General features: G+C 47.9%; 1 protein-coding gene across 5 annotated transcripts in view; it reads left to right on the forward strand.

Annotated features, from left to right (window-relative positions):
- The window catches only part of DMPK (DM1 protein kinase), a 25563-nt gene continuing 5776 nt past the window's right edge, over positions 1 to 19787 (forward strand). For 3 of the 5 annotated variants that reach the window (XM_088139782.1, XM_088139780.1, XM_088139783.1), the window contains exons 1-10: positions 4 to 860; positions 11423 to 11514; positions 12582 to 12665; positions 13607 to 13702; positions 14379 to 14527; positions 16395 to 16488; positions 16813 to 17013; positions 17184 to 17447; positions 18486 to 18571; positions 19277 to 19382. In XM_088139782.1, the coding sequence (XP_087995908.1) occupies positions 701 to 860; positions 11423 to 11514; positions 12582 to 12665; positions 13607 to 13702; positions 14379 to 14527; positions 16395 to 16488; positions 16813 to 17013; positions 17184 to 17447; positions 18486 to 18571; positions 19277 to 19382 (1332 nt within the window). In that variant the 5' untranslated portion in view covers positions 4 to 700. Of the gene's footprint in view, positions 861 to 11422; positions 11515 to 12581; positions 12666 to 13606; positions 13703 to 14378; positions 14528 to 16394; positions 16489 to 16812; positions 17014 to 17183; positions 17448 to 18485; positions 18572 to 19276; positions 19383 to 19787 lie in introns of all 5 variants that reach the window. The other 2 variants (XM_088139781.1, XM_088139784.1) reach the window with 2 other exon arrangements.

The following is a 19787-nucleotide window of genomic DNA, read 5'->3' on the forward strand; positions in this document are numbered from 1 at the left end:
GGCTGGTGCTGCTTCCCTAGAGGGGGACTGGAGGAGAAAGTTTGGGCGCCTGGAACTCAGCAGAGGAGCGAGGAAAGATTGTCTGTGCATGAAGGAGGAGAGGAGGGCCGCAGGGTGTGCCAAGCACAAGCAGCCAGCGACGGGGTGGGGAGGGAGTGTGCAAGTCCAAGAGAAGGAGCCTATTTTGGCTCGAAAGGGAGAGCGCGTCTGACACTGGGAAAGGCGTGGAAAACTGGGGTGTTTGTGTGTTTCGGGGAAAGAGCATCCGTTCAACGCGGGGTGGTCACCACACAGGCAGTGCAGCCAGTCTTTGGTGGGGGGTCTTCAGGAAGGAGGCGTTGGGTGTGCGTGATTGAGAGAGGAAAGACTAAGGCCGGGTCTGGGGTGTGCAGGGGAGAGAAATCTGTGGCTCTGTGTGTGTGTGTGTGTGTGTGAAGTTGCCCAGCTCTGTGTTTGTGGGAGGGTGAGCATCTTTGTCCCCACGTCACCCCGGAGCAGCCGGGGGATTAAAGAAGCTGTGCTGCTACCCAGGAAGGAGATGGCTGTGCCCGCCGTGAGCCAGGAGGGTGCCCACTCGCGATAGGCCCCTGCCAGCTGCAGCCAGCCCTCCCTGGATGCAGCCAGAGACCCCGCGGAAGGCGCAGCAGCGGCTCTTGCTGCTGCCGCCGGAGTGACCCCAGTCCCCAGCCAAGCTGGCACCATGGCAGCAGAGGTCCGACTGAAGAAACTGGAGGAGCTGGTCCTTGACCGCAGCGTGGTGGGCTTGGAGACCTTGGTGGACCTCCTGCTCTGCGTGCATCATGAGCTGAGCACATCGCCCCTGGCCCAGGAGAAGTACATCATGGAGTTCTTAGAGTGGGGTGAGTCTGTCTGAAGCACCTGTCTCGGGCGGGTGAGGCCTTGCTTCGTGGTCGTCGATGTGCCACTCAGAATGGGGGAGTGAGACGGTGGGGTGAGACTACAGATTTCCAGGGAGTTAGGGGCTTTGGGGGCATATCTGCAATTCTGCTTTACCACGTAGTTGGGCTCAGGTTAGAGTGACCTCTCGAACCTGGAAAAAGATTCTTTTCTGATTGGCATGTTTTGGGCGGTTGAAAGAGACACCTACAGCCCTCTTGTCAGCTAGGCCACAACTAATCATGGCCTGAGGACCACTCTTCTGGGAATTTGTTTCCACCTGAGAAAGTCATCCCCAGAACGGTTCTGTGCTGTGGCTTCTAAATTTCCCTGTTTCACAGTTGGTGTGACTCTGGCCCGGGGCTCTTGAGCAGATCTTTTCTAGGCAGTGAGCTTGGGTCAAATCTAGTACCCAACCCGCTCCAGGGACAAAGATTTCAGTTGTCAAGCAAAGTTTTCACCGCAGGAGCTGTAAAGGTGGGCAGAGTGCATTTCTCAATGTACACCTGAACATCCGTGAAAGTAACCCTCCCAACTGGAAACAGAATACCGAGGAAATTATCAGTTTAACTTTAACTGAACCACAAGAAGCAGTCATACGCAAGCATAGCTCTAGTTTTCTCCAAAGTGTTCCATCTTGATAAATATTATTTAACCCAAGTTACTTTCCATCTGAAAGGGATACCCTCTCTGGAAAAGAAGAGCTCTTTTCTGCTAACACAAAACTGCCTAATCTGAAGTTCTCAACCAAAGATGTAAAAGTTTGAGGGGATGCAGAATTGCAATTGTAGGCTTGCTCCGTTCGGGACTCAGCAAAACTATTTGTGTTGCTGGGAAAATATTTACTTCTAAGGAGATGCGTATCAGGGTTTCCAAAGCTTTAGGAAGTGACCTGCACACCCTTTTCCATCAACACCAGTTAGATATGTAAAAAAATCCACTATTCCTGTAGACCGCAGGATTTACGTACTTTCTATTGCACCACATGTAATTCTTCATCAGTGATTTCTGTTATGTGGTGTTCGTGGGGAGAAGAGCCACCAGAACATTGAAAAAAGAGGATTGGTGAGCCTTTGTGCAAGAGAAGGCATAAAACCACGAAGGCTCTTTAGTTATTCATCACAACAGCAACATATTTTGTCAGATAACTCTAATGGGGCTATGGAGGGTCCTCTCTACACAGAAACCAGAGGTATATTATTGGTAACTCGATTATCTTTACTGTTTCAACACCCTGGCCAGGCTTCTATCTCCCCTCTCTGACCTCTCTGTTCTCCCCTCTTCTGCTGGCCGAGTCTGCTTATCTTCTCGGCTGCTGTCTACCATCCTTCCAACCAGTGAAGATCTGCCGTCTCAGTAGACTTGCACACCCACCTCTATTGCCAACAACACATCAGAGTCTTCCCTCTCTACTGTAGCCCTTTCCGACCCTACTGTTCCCTCGAATCCATAAGTGCCATCTCCTCCCGAAGTATACATTTTACAAGCCCACCTGCTCACTTATCTTAGTTTTTAGATTGCTAAACAGGGTCAACGTGGGTAGGATTTGGAGGGGGGACGACCAGGAAATCTTAGGGCGATAAATTACACTGGGAAGATGAAAAACATTCCAGAGGAAGGGAATGGCAAACTACTTCTGTACTGCTACTGGCAAAATGATTGGGTCTGCGCAGTCACCTTGAAGGGTATCTTACTTTTGCCCACCCAAAAGGAAAGACTCTCACAGATGACAACAGCGGCCTGTTTGGTTGGTTGGTTGGTTGGTTGGTTGGTTGGTTGGTTGGTTGGTTGGAAATCATTTTTTACTTCCTTAGTTGAAGGTCGGTTTGTAAGCTTGGGAGGTCAAGGGGAGGGGACGCCTGCCCCCAAACTGAAAAACCAAAATCAACCAATAAGCTTTTTTGCTCAGAATCAACATGGAAAACAAGCTCTGGCTGCACTTTGTGCTGGAACTATCTTTAGCCATTCAGGATATTGACAGATGCAATTTACTTTTTATTTTTTTACCATGGCTTTCTTTTTTTAACTTAAACCCAGTAGTCTTTTTTTGTATCACCTTGGGGGTTTTTTTTGCTCTTTTTTCCTTTCTTTGTATTCCACTATTTGCCTTTTTCTATATTCTTTGCATTTTAGTATGTATGTATGTATGTGGCATCTTCACAACCTGTCCAGGGAAACTTTAAAAAAGCAAGAAGAGCTGAGTCTAGAGCAGTGTTTCTCAGCTTTAAGATGAGTGGACTTCAACTCCCAGAATTTCCCAACCCTAACCCTAACCCCCTGGCTGGCTGGGGAATTCTGGGAGTTGAAGTCCACTCATCTTAAAGTTGCTAAGGTTGAGAAACACTGGTCTACAATGATAGAGTGGAATGGGTGCAATTAACCTGTTTTTTGATATTGATGATTTAGTTTCTTAGTTGATGAGTTGAGCGTTGAGATCATAAAACCTAGAAGCCTGGATTTTTGGCTTTCGGTTTTGTTTAGTTTTGAATTGGCATGTCCTTATTTTCCTCTGACCGGAGCCAGGACCAAACTTTGTATTTGTTCACGTCCCATTCTGCTTCTCCGTGATCTTTTAGCTAAAGAGCCGTAGAGTGGTCTTATTAGAGGAAGGGGCGATTGAGCCCAGGAGATTCCCTGGTTTCTTTGTGTGGTCTGCTCATGAGAAAATAAGATGTGGGTCTCAAGAGAGCTCCAACTTTTACAGTCCCTGATGCTGGGTGAGGCCTGATAGACTTTGAATCGCTGTGTGACGAACAAGATCGGACATTTCAGCTGGTGGAGAGATTTATCGTGCAGTGTGTGTGTGTGTGGGGGGGGGGTTAACTGTCTTCTTGGTTTTTTTTTAAAGAAAATGTTCCCAAATAGGGTTTCTGTCTGAAATGGGAATAATTCCTGCTGAGCGTCAAGATGCTACGCACGGTGGCCAGCTGACTTACAGACAAAAACACAATTATCGCCATCAAAAGGTAGTCCCTGCAGACTCACACCCGCGCCCACCCTCACTCGCCTGGAGTCACTCCAGCTGTGTGTGTTTGTATGTGTGCATTTGAGAACGGCAAACGTTACGAGAAACTGCCCAGATAGACAGCCCGAGATGGGCTTCTGTTCAACCCTGCGAGACGGTCATGGTTTTGGGACCAGATGCTAGGAATCCCTGTGGCCTTGCTCTACCTTTGCTGTGGTGAAGAAGACTTTGTGACCGGGGGAGAAAAGCATTTTCCCGATGTTGCTGCTGCGCGGGCCGTTGGCACCGAACGAGAGGGTGGGGACAGACACTTCTTTAGTGTATAAATCAGCATAGTTGAACAGCAAACACAACCTTTAAAAGATCGACGTCCTTGGAGTCCTGGTTTAGGCATTTTTGGTGTATAAAATCCATAACTCAGGCCTGCAGAGGAATCGCGATGGTCGTCTTTGCGAACGAGGAGCCCGCCAAAGGAACCCGAGATCGCCAGCAGGACTGCTGTCTTCCGCGGCCGAAAGGGGAAGGGGCAAGGCTGTTTTGCAGAGTCTTCTAGCTTCTCAATGGCACCGCTTTCCCTCGCTGTGCAACGGCCTTTTGTGGACAAGCGGGCACAGTCCAGACCTCCAACTCCACCCCTTTCCCTGGGAGATCCGGCCGGCAGAGCGTGGGGCTTCCTGGGCTCGGGTGGGAAGTTTCTAGGCTGCTGCGACTTTGGAAAATGCCATAAAAGGCCACCTGCGTAGGACACGCCGGGCCTTCTTCTCCTCTCTTCGCCCTCAGCTTCTCGCTCTGGCTCCCTGCTCAGCTGCTGCACAGGACTGTTTGTTCCACGGAGAAAGCATGCCTGCCCCCTCTCCCCCCCTGCTCATTTTCCTTGCTTTTAATTGCAAAAGTTGCCAATGGCGGGAGGGTGAATTTCAGAGGGATGCTGCTGCGGAGGGCAGAGGATTGCTTGCTCGGTTAACTGTTTGCTGCCTTGAGGGCAGTAAATTGGATGTTCCAACAAACAGAAGAAGCATCGGGTTGCTTGCTCGGAAGGGGAGTCGTGAGGTGGAGGGATGTGTCTGTCTGTTCAAGCTGGATGCCGCTCTCCTGTAGCTGGTGCCCCATAGGTTAATGGCAAGGATTTCAGGGGGGTTTACTCCCTAAGTATAGATAGAATTGCACCCTCGGCTTCAGGCCTCCTCTGGAGATTAGCTGCCCCGTGGTGAGCGGCACTCTGCGCATGCTACTAAGCCCTTTGCTCTTGATGGGGCTGCAAAAATCCCAGCAAGCAACCGGGCAACCTTTTCGGAGTTCGAACCCCAGCCGGAGTTGAATCCAGATGAAAAGCTCCACCTTTGGATTTTGACAGCTTGTGTACTGCATAAAAGTTTCCATGGGCAGGAATGCTACGCGTGCCCCTCCCTCCCCCCCAGCCGTGAGCACGCAGTCTCCCAGGGCCCACGCTGGAATCTGAGAATTGTTGCAAGCCCAGATTCCCAACCCGCCTGGTGCCCGAAATAGGAACCCAGCGGAGCAGCAGCCTCCCCTGCTGTCTGGCAAACCTTCTAGCTTGGCTGGGGAGGGAGGCTCACCCCAGCTGCCCCCCTCCCCTGCTCCTGGCTGGAGGGCTGTGTATATGTTGGAAGAGGCCAAAAATAATCTTGGGTCTTGAGGAACCAAATATACCCTCTGGCCTGCTTTCCACTGAAGGAGCTGGAGACCTTTGCAGGTCCCTGGTAACCGAATCAGCTGAATGAGGCAGGCAAAGGATGAATGGATGGATGGATGGATAATGGATAGATGATAGATGATGGATAGGTAGGTAGGTAGGTAGATAGATAGATAATAGATGATGGATGGATAGATGATGGTTAGATTTTGTTCAGTCGTTAAGTCGTGTCTGACTCTTCGTGACCCCATGAACCACATCGCGCCAGGCCTTCCTGTCCTTCACTGCCTCCCTGAGTTTTCTCAGTTTCATGCTGAGATGGTTAGATACATGATAGATAAATAGATAGATAGATGATGGATGATAGATGATGGTTAGATAGATACATGATAGATAGATAGATAAATAGATGATGGATGGATGGATGGATGGATGGATGGATGGATAAATAGATGATAGATGGTGGGTGGGTGGGTGGGTGGATGGATGGATGGATGGATGGATGGATAGATAGATAGATAGATAGATAGATAGATAGATAGATAGATAGATAGATAGATAGATGATGGATGATAGATAAATGGATGGATGGATGGATGGATGGATGGATGGATGGATGGATGGATGATAGATAGTGATAGATAACAGATAGATGATGGAGGATGGATGGATGGATGGATAGATAGACAGACAGACAGGTATTCTGCCTTGTTGCCTAATACTTCCCCCCACCCCACCCAAAAAGGTGTGAATTGATTTGGGAGTGTGAGGGCTTGCTCATTCACTTCTGTGTCTCATCCTGTGATTTTGCAGCCAGGAAAGGGTGCACGAGCATGTCAAAAGCATCCTTGTGTGGGCTGTGGGCAAGAGGGTCTGGAGAAGTTACTTTTGACCATTGGGTTGGTTTTACATTAACAATGTTAGTTTGATTCAAAAGCCTCTCGCTATTGAAGATTAATAGCTAGAGGCTGCTCCCCTGCAGTTCAGCTTAGCAGGAAAAATGGTGCATCCTGGTTACCTTGTACTGTATGGTTCTTCCAGCAAACTCTGGGTGTTAGCACAGCTAGGACTGGGCTCCTACGTGGCGCAAGGGGGCCTCCCGGTGACCCAGTTCTCTCCATCTTGGGCCCCAGGTTAAAGAGGGAAATGGTTGCAGGTGAGGCCGGGAGGCTGGAGGGAGGATTTCATTAGAACCTAAAGCTGTGCTCATCTTAAGATGCCTTCTCCAGTGCTGCTGGCCTGGCACTTCTCATCCCTATTGCAACTTTAATCTTTGAGAGAGTTCCTATTTGCGAGGGTTAGCAAAAGCTCTGCCTCTCCTCGCTTGACAGGTCAACATCCAGAGATGCAGCTGCCTAGAGGGTATTTTTCCATTAGTTTTTTTGAGATTTGTTTGTGTGTATGCGTGTGATGCGGGGTAAGAAGAGGGGAAATGTCCAGAATGTTTTGGAGAAAGGCCTGAACCTGTCCTCCATTGGAAAAGAAGAGTATGAAGTTATCCATGGGTGTAAGTAGGCTCCAAAAGAGATAGAAAATCCTCCCCTTTTCACATCTTTCACATCTTGATTGATTGATTGATTGATTGATTGATTGATTGATTGATTGATTATGTACCATCAAGTTGATGTTGACTCCAAGTGACCACATACATAGATTTTCTCCATGGTGATCTGTCCCTAACCTGGACCTTCAGGTCTTCTAAAGGTGCCCCCATCACTGCTGTCCCTGAGTCCTTCCATCTTGCTGCTGGTCCTCCTCTTCTCCTTCCTTCACCTTTCCCAGTGTTAGAACCTTCTCCAGGAGCTGGGTGTTCGCATCATGTGTCCACAGCAGGACAATTTGAGCCTGGTCATTTGTGCCTCGAGTGAGAACTCTGGGTTGATTTGTTTGATGGTCCATTTGTTTTCTTGGCTGTCCACGGTATCCTCAGGAGTCTTCTCCAACGCCAAGTTCAAAAGTCTCAATACTCTTGCTATCCTGCTTCTTCAAGGTCCAGCTTTTCTTCCAGAGAGGGTCACAGGGAAGACCCTGGCTTGCATGATTCCGATCTTTGTAGGTAGAGGCACATCATGACCTCTGAATATCTGAGGTCTGTCTTATTGGTAACCGCCTTAACCATCTGAAATATTTTGTAAGAAAGCTCCTGTGTGTGTGAATTAAAAGCAAAGGGCTGGTTTCAAGATCTGAGTTCTTCTGCAACTTCTTTCACATCAATTTTTCTGGACCTGAACTAGTACATGTCTCACTCCTAGGGGCTGTGTTCACACAACAGACTTAAGCAGGCTCTTAAAGACTACCCGTGGTCAATTTTAACACTGGCTGGTATTTCCTGGGCTTAGTATGTGCCATGAGCGCATACCATTTCATTAGTTTATGGTGCAATGTAATGTCTGTACCCAGAAACTGGGTTAAAGCAGTGATCGGATTAAGTCTGCTGGTGAACACCACTATTGTTTTACAAGATGTGAGCAACTTTGCATACCAGCTTCAATGGGGCAATGCCTGGCTTAGAATTTCTCAACCGAGGGTAGAATAATATATCCTAATTAAGCCATGAAGTGGTTTGCTTGTTTTTGAGTCAACATGTTGTAAGAACTATGGGTTATTCATTGTTAAAACATGGTTTAGTGCAGTTAATGTAGAATTGTTGTTGCTGAGTTGTTAAGTCATGTCTGACTGTTCGTGGGTCCATGAGCCAAATCGCGCCAGGCCTTCCTGTCCTTCGCTGCCTCCCAGGGTCTGCTCAGTTTCATGCTCATTGCTTCGGGGATGCTCTCTAACATCTCGTCCTCTGCCGTCCTCTTCTCCTTCTGCCTTCCATCTTTCCCAGCATCAGGGTCTTTTCCAGAGAGTCCTCTCTTCGCATGAGGTGCCCGAAGTATCTGAGCTTCAGCTTCAGTATCAATCCTTCCAATGTAGAATTACCACACAATAAATTACTTGCCTTGTGTTAAATAAAATGGCATTGTTATATTTTAAGCATATGTATTTAAACATACATACATACATACATACATACATACATACAGCAAAGGGACAGTAAAACAGAAGACACTTTGTCCAGCCTTGACCAACCTGATGCTAAATATGTTGGGAATGCAGTTTCCAGAATTCCTAGCCAACACTGGTTGGAGAATTATGGGAGTTGCAAAGCCGACACATCTGGGAAGCACCAGGAAAGCTAGTTACTTTGCATTTTTAACATTTTGCAAGCAACTGTTTTAAAGAGCTTGGTCTTTGCCACTAACTTAAGTTGACTCAAAATGAATCTCACTGTCTAACAGGATTTACACTCAGATGGTGCCTAGAACTCCAGTATTTATGTTCCATTAGAATAATTAGTACCCATTATTTATTACAGGGCTCATTGCATAAATTGTGCCTTAAAATTACATCCAGTTGCTCAATCTCTGGATATGTCGGAACTTTAAGAAATATGAGAATGGAAAAAAAAGAAAGAAAGAAAGAAGCTGTTTGGTTCCCTTCCGCCCTTGGAATTTGGTCCTATTTTTATCCTTTCTTCACGGGTGCCAGGAACCAGCTACAGCCGCCGTTTTTTCCTCTTCTGCTTGGAGAGTGAAGCATGAAGCGCCTTCTTAGCATGTCTGCATACATTTCTCAGATGCTGTTGTGAAGCTCTGTGGAAAGTAGTTAAAGGAGGTTTGTTGCTCGGCCGTTGCAGACTTCTGTCCAAATTTGTCCCTTCATTTTTAATGGACCGCCAATGAGTTGGCCTGAGGTATTGTAAGGAGTTGGTTCTCTGCCTGGAGGAATTTATTTATTTATTATGAACAGGTTTTTTTATACTGCCCGTATCACCAAATACACAGGAACACTAGTATTTAACATTGATTAACTTTGACATTTGTTATAAAACAGATATAACCTCTCCAACACAGAGTAAAATAGCCTCCCCCGGGGTGTCTGCAGACTGGTCAAAAAAGTCAAGATGGCAACTGTGATGGTGTGATTTAAGCTCCGCCTTTTTTTATACCTATCACTCCTCATTATCAACGTTTCACAGGGCAGTGGAAACAATTTTATTTAGGCAAGTTTTTGAAGTATAATGGTGTCAGCCCTTCCAGGTAGACAAGGTCAAGAAACAGACACTGGAATGCTCTTAATTCTTGCAGGGTATGATAACGGAAATTTGAACGCCCATCTGAGTGTCTGTCTGTCCCCTCTTATGCCCAACAAAATCAAGGCAAGGTTGCTTTGAGTTTCTCTCTCACACTTCCTCCAGTCCCTGAACTGTGTAATCTCTTCTCTGAGTCCCTCTTCAATGGCTGCTTCATACTGTCCCTGAGGTCATCTCTCAGTTCTTTTGCAGTGGTGATAGGACCGCTCTGTTTCTTCTTTTAGGTGCTTTCGGGGGCTTTATGCTGACTTATTGTTTTATGAACTCTTTTTATGCTTCTGCATTATCATGCACCATTTGGAATTTGGTGCTCTGGCCTGTTAATGAATAAGCAAAACAAAAACCCAATTTAGATGATTAATGGGGGGCATGACGGAGTAGCTTTCTCTAACGTGGTGCCTTCTGGAGGTATAGGATTACATTTCCACTATTCTCAGCTTGCACGAGGGCTCGTTCCATCTTCTATGGAGAAGGTGGAGCAAGGAGCCTGCCTGCCTGCCTTCCCTCCCTCCCTCCCTCCCTCCATGAATCTGGGGAAGATGCAGTCCAAATGATGGGCTGAAGAGCCTGTGATGAGCTCACAGAACGTGCTGCCAGGCGGCATCAGGGCAGACGGGGGGCCAAATTCGATTGAGAGGAGAGGACGGCTCTTATGGGTTGCCAGAATGGCTTCAGAGCCACTCCAGCCTCAGTGTCAGCCAAGGGTGCGCCAGGGGCAGCGGCTTTGCTGGACTGCAGCAAGCCCCCCTCCCCCAGCATTTGACGACACTTCCCCAAGGTGCCGGCTGTGGACGATGGGTCTTGTAGCCCTTTCCCCTGAATGGCGCCAGTCAGGACTTTTCTTCCCATCTCTCCTGCTGTTTGTGTCGCCTTTGGCAACCCCAGTTCCCCTCCCCAAAGGAGTCCCATTCCAGCTGCCTTGGTCACATCCTTAAGCTATTTATAAGCCTGCTTCTTTTCCAGCGGGTTTAGTTGTTCTCCTGCCAAGCTGACGACAGCATCTCTCTGCTCCTCCTAGATCTATTTGCTTTATCTTTTTGTCACCATGTGAGGAAATCATTTTAGATCCTTGGGATATTTTATCCTCCCCGCACCCCGCCAAATCTGGATATCTATGCAGGCCAGCAGCTGAGTCAACCGTTGATGTTAAATTTGATGACCACCTGACCTCTTACTGGTTGCAGGTCACATGGTTTCTCCCCCCCCCAAGTTGGCACCCACACATTTATTTTTAAGGCGTGCACTCAGTCCTTGTGTGCAGTAGGTAGTCCTTCACAAAGAGCTGAGTCACGCTGCCAGATCCACAACGACCGTGGAGGAATATGGGATCCTCTCCGTGGCCATTTGTATTTGTGGAAGAGAGCTTGGCCAGTGCCAGGAGGGGCAGGGGTTTAAGGGGCCCGCAGTGGCAAACGAGAAAAACAAGGCATTTCTTTCCTGTCCTCTTGCTGATCCCAAATCGCCCTCTCGCACAGGGTATGTAGAGTTCAAGCCATAAATGTGTGGAAGTCATTCTACAGCCCTCCCTGCCTGGCATCCTGCAGAGGTGCTAAGCCTTGAAATACTGGGCATTGCCGTCCCATGCCCGTCCCTCTCAAGAGCTGCTTGAGATTTTGTACCTTCCTTTTAAGGAGGGACATTATGAGATGGTGTCTCCCATTTCCTTCTTCAACCTCCCAACCTCAGGGTTTCTGGATATTTCACTTAATTACACCCAACGTGGGCATTATATGAGGAACCCCCATAATTTCCTTCTCCTTCTCTCCAGCGGAGCCAGTAACCTCCAGACTAAAACAACTCCGGCTACAGCGAGATGACTTTGAAATCTTAAAGGTGATCGGCCGAGGAGCTTTCAGTGAGGTGAGGAAAGAAGATGGGCCACACTAGGGCCTAGCTTTAGGGATGGCTGAAGGGATGTGTTTTCTAGCAATAAAACCAGCATTGATGGGAGACCTCTGTCAGAGCAGAAGTGGCTACAATTGAGTAAGAAATTTCAGGTGGACAGAATGGTATGAAAGGAAACTCCGCTTACATTTTAGGAAAGTATTCCAAAGTTGTTAGACAATTCTGGGGTGGTTGGCAGGGTGTTTGGGAGGAGGCATCTAATCTATCATAATGGGATGTAGGAATAACCTTGAGGGACAGGAGGAAGAGCCACAACCAAGACAACAGTCAGATAAAAGAAATCTGAGCCCAGGGCAGAAATGTAATTTGAGAAAGCCTCTCAGACATGACCCTCTCTAGTTCTCATGAGGATAAAGGGAGGGGAGGGGGAAGCGCATTCAGATTTGCAAGATTGATGTCAGCCTCCCAAGGTAGACCAGACTAGGAAACCAAAGACACCAAAGCTAATACTACTTTTATTATAAGGTTATAGTAACAGAATCTTGCAAGTCTGAATGTGCTTCCCCCTTCTCTCCCTTTATCATCAAGAGAACTAGGGAGGGTCAAGCCTGAGGTGCCTTCTCAAATTACATTTCTGCCCCGGGCTCAGATTTCTGTTATCTGACCGTTGTCTTGGTTGCGGCTCTTCCTCCTGTTCCTCAAGGCTCTTCCTTCTTCCCATTGCATCTGTGGCCTCCTCAAACCTTGTTCCTACCTGGTTGATGAATCATCACTGTTCCCCACCTCTACCTAATTTAAACATGGCTGCTACAAACTGAATCTCTTTTAAAGTCAATGTCTTTGACCTGGTTCAAGTTGGGCAAAACATTCCCCCAAAGGCAGCGTGTCTTCAGCTGATGATGAGAACGCATGGGCAAGCTCTGTTCCCCTTGACTTAAATTGTGATTACTGGTTCTTCAATGGACTGAGCAACAATGCATTCTTATATTTGTTTTGCATTCCCAATCCTTGGGAGATACAGTCAGTGTCACTTGTTGAATTTTGGATGTGCTGTCTCTCTCTTGACTGTTTTACCTGTGTAGGTGGCAGTGGTGAAGCAGAAGAGGACCTCTCAGGTGTATGCTATGAAAATAATGAATAAATGGGACATGTTGAAACGAGGAGAGGTAAGTGTAGCAACAGAACATCTGCCAAGCCATTATGGCTGTCTAGTTGGGATTTCCATTTCAATCTGTGCCCAGTCTGTTCCAGTTTTGCATAAGTCTCTTCAGTCAGATTCCTTTATCATTTTGCCGCTAAAGAAACCAAGAAAAATTGCATTTATTTTTCACTGCAGCTTTTCTTAAGACATGCTGTTTGGTGTCCAACATTTCCTGAAAAAAAGACTGTACATTCATTGAAGTCTAATGTAGATGCTGCCTTTTGAACCAAAACTGACCTTCAAGAAGACAAGTAATGCGATTTCTCAGGAAGAGAACAAGAAAAATGGGCTAGCATATCTTATGGTCAAAACCTGAGCAAGCCCCAAGTTTTAAATCAGTTTCTGAAAGCAGTAGCAAATGAAACTGGGCAGGGAGGAGTGTGTACTAAGAATAGGGTGTCACCACAGAAAAGACTTTTTACCTTGCTGTGAACCCATCTCAACTTTTGAAGATCTTTTGAAGATCATTCAGCATCTTCCGTGTAGGGACAGGGGTAGATAGAAGTAGGAGGCCTGATAGACCATGCCCAATGCGTTGAGGTTTGCCAGGAGACACAGCTCCTCTGGGGAAGATCACCATGTGGTTGACGATCCATCATTTCAGTCCCTCAGATGTTTCAGCCAGCAGGGCTGCTGCGGAGGATTTAGGCTGGCTTACATTCACATTCACATTGTGCTTTTAGCAGCAGGACACATCGCCTGATTTTCTCTTCTACCAAGCATCAGCCCAGCAAAGGAAGATCTTATATTTCCCATGTTGCTGGCAGGAAAGTTTGTCTGATAGTTGCCCAGGACCAGCTAGAGACTGTAGTTGGATTCTTATCCGCTTGTGCCTATTACCGTACAGAGCAGAACGTTTGATCAGAGATGTCCACCTGTCTGAGATCTCAATTCTACTTGCTTCAGGTTTCCTGCTTCAGGGAGGAGAGGGACGTCCTGGTGAACGGAGACAAGCGCTGGATTACGCAGTTGCATTTTGCTTTCCAAGATGAGAATTACTTGGTGAGTCCTGCTGTTGTAGCAGATGTGTTGACATTTTAATTAAAACATAAGCAACCCAGGGCTGGGTCAACTGATGAGAGCCAGATTCAGGTGAAGCTCAGAGGCAGACAAGATAGTGTGGACAATGTTCGGCCCAGATTCTTGTTTGCATTTGGGATACTAGAACAAAAGGATTTGGGCAAGTGTGGAGTACCTGTCCTTCATCACTGGATGATGGAAACAGATGAAACCGCGCCAGAGGGTCATAAAATCATAGCGTTGGAAGGGGCCTTGGGGGTCTCCTAGCCCACCCCCTGCCCAGGGCTGGAATCCTCAGACCATCCTAGACAAAGGGCTCTCCAACCTTTGCTTGAAAACCTCTAGTGATGGAGTCCCTGTGACTCCAGGGGACAGGCTGTTCCACTGCTTCATAGCTCTTGTGTTCAAGGAATTCCTCCTCCTCTTGAGTTTGAATCTTTCTATGTGAAGCTTCCCTCCCACCCCCACCCCCTTCGGTTGGTTTTTGTCTGACCCTTGGGCAGTACAGTGGAGAAGTAAACAAACTTGCCTAAGATCAGAATCATCCCTCCTTCTTCTCTTCTCTTCTCTTCTCTTCTCTTCTCTTCTCTTCTCTTCTCTTCTCTTCTCTTCTCTTCTCTTCTCTTCTCTTCTCTTCTCTCCTTCTGCCTTCCTTTAGTACCTGGTGATGGACTACTATGTTGGTGGTGACCTCCTGACCCTGCTGAGCAAATTTGGTGACCGCATCCCGCTAGAGATGGCCCGGTTCTACTTGGCTGAGATGGTGATGGCCATCAACTCGATACACAGCTTGGGTTATGTGCACAGGTAAGCTGGTGCATAGACTGGGGGGAGGGCTCTGAAGAAGCAGAGGGTGGTACATGAGAAAGGGATATTTAAAATTCTCATGACGCTGGACCTCTTTCTTCACACACAGTCCTGAGCCTTGCTTTCCACCTTCTTGGATGCATTTACTTTATTTATTTTCTTACTTACTGCTTCCGAGTGCAGAAGACACGGAAGGGATGTTGGGCAGCAAGTAATCCCTGAGACCATTTTTTGTACTCCAGTCTAGACAAGTTGTTCAACTGAGCCTAACACTGAAGTTTCAGAGCATTCTTGGTTCCAGATCCTTTCTCCTGTTTCCACTGCCAGCATTTCTTTAAAAAAGGATATTTTCTCCTCATTCTAACCTGTGGAATGTCTGGGCTACTCCCTTGAACAAATCTAGTCTTTTCCTTCCCTGAAGTGCAAGCCAGGTCCTCTCAAAGCCCTCAACCTAGTTCCTGCATGCTTCAAAGGCAGGATGCATCATCAAGGTTGGACAAGATTATGAAATGATTGCGTTGGGGAAACATGGGAGTGAGGACTGGCTGGTCTAGGGGCCTGGCTGGGCCTCTGTGCACACAGCTTGCCTTTCTGAGTTAAAAGCAGCTGTAAACCTTGCCCTAGATGCATAACTACCTAATTCATCTCTGGCTGAGTAAGACGGTTGGGCTTCTGTCCAAGCATGTGAACCGCCAAAGCTTGAAAATGCGACAGAGGAGACGGTGGTGGGTGGGCAGGAGATGAGATGGGTTGGAGGAGGAGATGGTGATTCAGCTGAGCTGACAAACCTGGGGTGCCTGCAGGGAAGGGGTTAAAAACGTCCAGATGGAGCCACAGCCATGCAATTAAAGCCCCAACATTTTTTATGCGCATGTAAGACACATGTAAAAAAGGGCAGGGCTACTGGAGTGTGATCACCAAGTAAAAAAGCATGTTCCATGGTCATAGGATCTGGCTGTATTCCAACAGGTTCAGTAAGAGACTCCCCTTCCCCACCAGCTCAAGGTAGGGTGGCCTGAACAGGTTTGTAGAATACATTGCAGCAGTAGCTATTAACAAAGAGGTTTCTGGCCAGAGACAGATATACAATCCAAAGGAGTGGGTTAATCAACAATGATAAAAGCGCACTCTTTGCTAGTGGAATTGGGGCCCTGGATGTCCTAAAGGGATAGAGCAGGACTGAAATTTTCCTCTAGAGGTTCATGTTCCAGCGGCTGATGTAGAACAGCAGAAGTTTGAGAAGGGGATGATGAGGCTGACTGGGCCTGAGTGTACAGTTGGTGCCTGAAAATATGGATTTTGGGCAGTGAGTTCTCCAAAGCCCAGGTTTTTTACATTGACAGCAGTGTTGAAAATATCTTCTGTGTGATTTCCTGAACGATGACAAAATAGCACTGTCCAGCCAGGGAGGCCAGAAGGTGAGCTCCCTTCCTCCCCTGTTGTTCCAGGCACTTAGGTTGTATTGCTGCAGGGTGGCTGTTGCCTTTGGACTAGCGAGAGGACTGTTTTCAAAAGTGCTTGCCATCCTGTGTGCGCAGAAGCGCCTGGGCTCAGCTCACTGCCTCTCTAATAGTGCAATCTTGGAAGAAGAGTGCCTGGAAAAGGCGGGCCCTCCTCTGCCTTCAGGGGTCTTGGACAGCTGTTGCCAGCCAGAATGGGTAATGCTGGCTTGGCAGCCTTCCCAACTGGGCGCCCTCCAGAATGTGTTGGACTTCCCAGAAATGTGTTGGATTTCCCAGAAATCTCAGCCAACTCTCTGGGAGTTGTAGTCCAACCTACCTGGACAGGACCAGGTGGGGTTTGGAGGTGCCCAAGTAGCTTATTTCCTAAGTTCATGTGCCCATCATCTCCATTCTCTGCTTGACAGAGACATCAAACCAGACAACATCCTGCTTGATCGATGTGGGCACATCCGGCTCGGGGATTTTGGATCCTGCCTCAAGCTTCAAGAAGATGGGACGGTGAGGCTTCCAACAGAGCTGGGTGGGCAAGTTAGAGCTCAGCTCTAGGAATGCGGACTTTATGAAGAGCATAACCATCATAGCTTTATGATGGTCAAGGGGTGTGGTTTGACCAAAGAGCTTTCCGACTTCCCATCAAACATAAACGCAAACCATGATTACCAATGGAGGGTCTATGTTTCAAGGCAGTCTGGCGGTGACAGCTCCCACCTCTGCCCCCTGCTTGTGGGCTTTCCAAAGACCCCGCCTGGGCCATATCAGAAGCAGGATTTGGTGGATTGGGGTCTGGTTCTGAGGTTCTCACCCCCATTCTCACGGTGGCAGGTCTGTTCCACAGTGGCAGTGGGCACTCCAGATTACCTCTCCCCTGAGATCTTGCGAGCAGTGGAAGATGGGGCTCATTCCTATGGCACAGAATGCGACTGGTGGTCTCTGGGCATTTTTGCCTACGAGATGTTCTTTGGGCACACCCCCTTCTTTGCCGACTCTGTTGTGGAAACCTACGGCAAGATTATGCACTTCAAGGTCGGTGGCAGAAGGGCAACCAGCTGGGTTTGTAGGGGTGGGTTCACGTGCCCCATTTCTGGACAGTCACGTGAGGTTGCTGTTAATACCCTGCTCAGCTTTCACGCGTGCGACGCTCCCTCCTTTGACTTTTTGCATTTACACCTTTGCCCTGACATTCATTTTCCAAGGAGCATTTCCAGTTCCCCCTCTCGGCACCAGAGATCCCCCCGGAAGCCCAGGCCTTAATCGAAGGGCTGATCTGTCCGCGAGAGACACGGCTGGGACGTAACGGGGTCCGGGACTTCCAGGAGCACCCCTTCTTCATCGGCATCGACTGGGAGGGCTTGCGGGACTGTACCCCGTCCTTCGTGCCCGAGTTTGCCAATGCCACCGACACGTGTAACTTCGACGTGGTGGATGACTGTCTCACCGACATGGTGAGAGGGGGAGGGGTACGTGATCTCTTATTTTTCTCCCCTTTCCTTTCCACTCCACCTGGGGCCAGTCCGTGCTGAATTGCAGGCTTGCTGGTTCCCCGCTGGGTTTGGTTTTCTTTTTTAAAATTTGGAACGTTTGCCTTAAGGAAGCTCTTTAGCCACCCATTTGAACGTTCAGAAATTAAGGAATTAAGGTCTGCTGTAAGGGGGGGGGGTTGTGTCCTATGCTTCTTGTCAGGCCTGTGGGGCTGCCTTTTGCTCTAATGCAGTGTTTCTCAACTTCGGCAAATTTACGATGTGTGGACTTCAACTCCCAGAATTCCCCCGCTCCAAAAATCGTACCTCTAAATATCACCGTTTTGCAGTTGTATTTTATCAGCGTGATCCCAGAGCCGGGAATAGGGAGGAAGCCAGTACAGTCATAGGTACAGAAACTTAAGCAAGCAGTGCGGCCAGATTATTAGATGCAAAAAGTTGGAAAAGAAATGAAATGTCTACAGTGAAGGACTGGATTGTTAAATTCACTGAACTTGCAGAAATGGCAAAACTGACCGTTTGGTCAGAGGAAAAAAGAGTCAGGACTTTATTAAAAAAACTGGAAACTTTATATGGACTTTTTTTGCTGAAAGAACAGAAAAACAAATGGATGATTTGGGGATTAAAAATGAGACGAGGAGGTTGGAGAAAAATCGAAGGTGATAATTACTCGATAGAAAGAAGGGTGGGAGGCCCAATTGTATTCTGTTGTTTTTTCAATTTCTTTCTATCTTTGTTTTGTGTATTTTATTATATTGAAAAATTCTCATTAAAGAAGAAAGAAACTTAAGCAAGCAGGATGATTTTAACGGCTTGATATCCAGAAAAATCCCTCCCCCCCGCACAAAAAAACCACCTCCTATCAGAGAAGCTGCCTTTAGTTCTGGCTTTCTCCACTAAAAGCTCAGGGGGCTTTCTGGACAGACCCCAACATTCTGGCAGCATCGCGCACGGCTCCGTCCTGCTCCGACGGGCACCGTCCCTCCATTTCTGCGTGTTTGTGTCCCCCTCTTCCAGGAGACACTGTCGGATGTGATTGAGACCTCTCCACTCGGGGTGCACCTGCCCTTTGTGGGATACTCCTACACTTACACGGCTGTGAAGTAAGAAGTGTTTTTGGTCCCCCTTTGTACTTTGGGAGGGATGCGCAGCTTCGGCATCAAGGGCTGGGCTGGAATCTGTAACCTCAAGGTTTCTTTCTGGTCCTTTGGTGGACTGCGTTCTCCTTGATATTGCCAGATCCCAAGGGTCCTTCTCGGCAGGTTCTTCACCTGCAGAACCCGCCCTTCCAGGTGCTCCCAGGGGTAGGTCATGGGTGGGTTAGGAGGTGCAGCTCTGCTGGTTCCACAGATACAACAAGGAGGGCTATATTGTCAGTACGTGGGCTGTTACCGCAATCCCTTGGAGCTTTATGGAGTTACGAGGGCAAGTCCTCACCTCCAAGCGCTTTCCACTGAAACACAGAAGGCCATGAAGCCCCGGATGTCCCCCCAGGGGCTGGGCCAGGAGGTTAGACAGCCCCAGGTTAGGTGTGGTTGGTGGGGTGAGTCTGTTATACGGCACCTCAGCTGTTGCATTACGATTACTTTAAAGATGGTTTTTTATTTTACTCATAGAGGTCTTATGATATTGTTTTCTCGGGAATGGTGGTTAGCCGCCCAGAGTTACGTGCCTAAGATGGGCGGCCGTATACTGTCCTAAGTAGATAAATAAATAAACCCAGCCGTGGGGAGTCGGAGAGGACCGGTTGGAGATACAGACGCCGTGGCTTGAGAGACGGGGTCCGTGAGAACATCCCTTTCTCTCAGACAGAATGACCCTGAGGACAGTGACCGAAGTAACATCGCCATGGATGTGGATTGTGCTGGGAAGATCTCATCAGGAGAAGCAGAGAAAACCCCTCCTGAGGAGCTGGTAGGTAGAGAAATGGGAATGCTCATATCAAGGGTCGCTGCAGGTAGGATGCTGCTGCTGCTGGTGGTTCTATTTGCACTTGCAACGCCAGGGTCGGGCACACTTCGTGCAGCCAGGTTGCTCCAGAGGGCACAGCAGCAGCACGTTCCACTCCTTCAGTTGGCTTTTAGTTGCCTTCTGATTGCATTTTATCTGCCCTTTACTTTTAATTGTATTTTAAGTTGGGTTGTTTTAGATTCCAAATGACGGCCTTGCCGTCACCTAGTTTGTATGACGTTTTCACTTTGCATTTTACCTGATTTTACTGTGTATTTTTTTCTTCAAACTGTATTTTTCAAGGCGTTTTAGTGTACACCGCCCAGAGAGCTTTGGCTGCTGGGTGGTTTAAACATTTTAATAAATAAA

The sequence above is a fragment of the Python bivittatus genome, unplaced genomic scaffold (assembly GCF_059951505.1).
Source record: "Python bivittatus isolate LINGU-HERP-01145 unplaced genomic scaffold, Pbiv_v1 ctg000310_np1212, whole genome shotgun sequence".
Classification (NCBI taxonomy): domain Eukaryota; kingdom Metazoa; phylum Chordata; class Lepidosauria; order Squamata; family Pythonidae; genus Python; species Python bivittatus.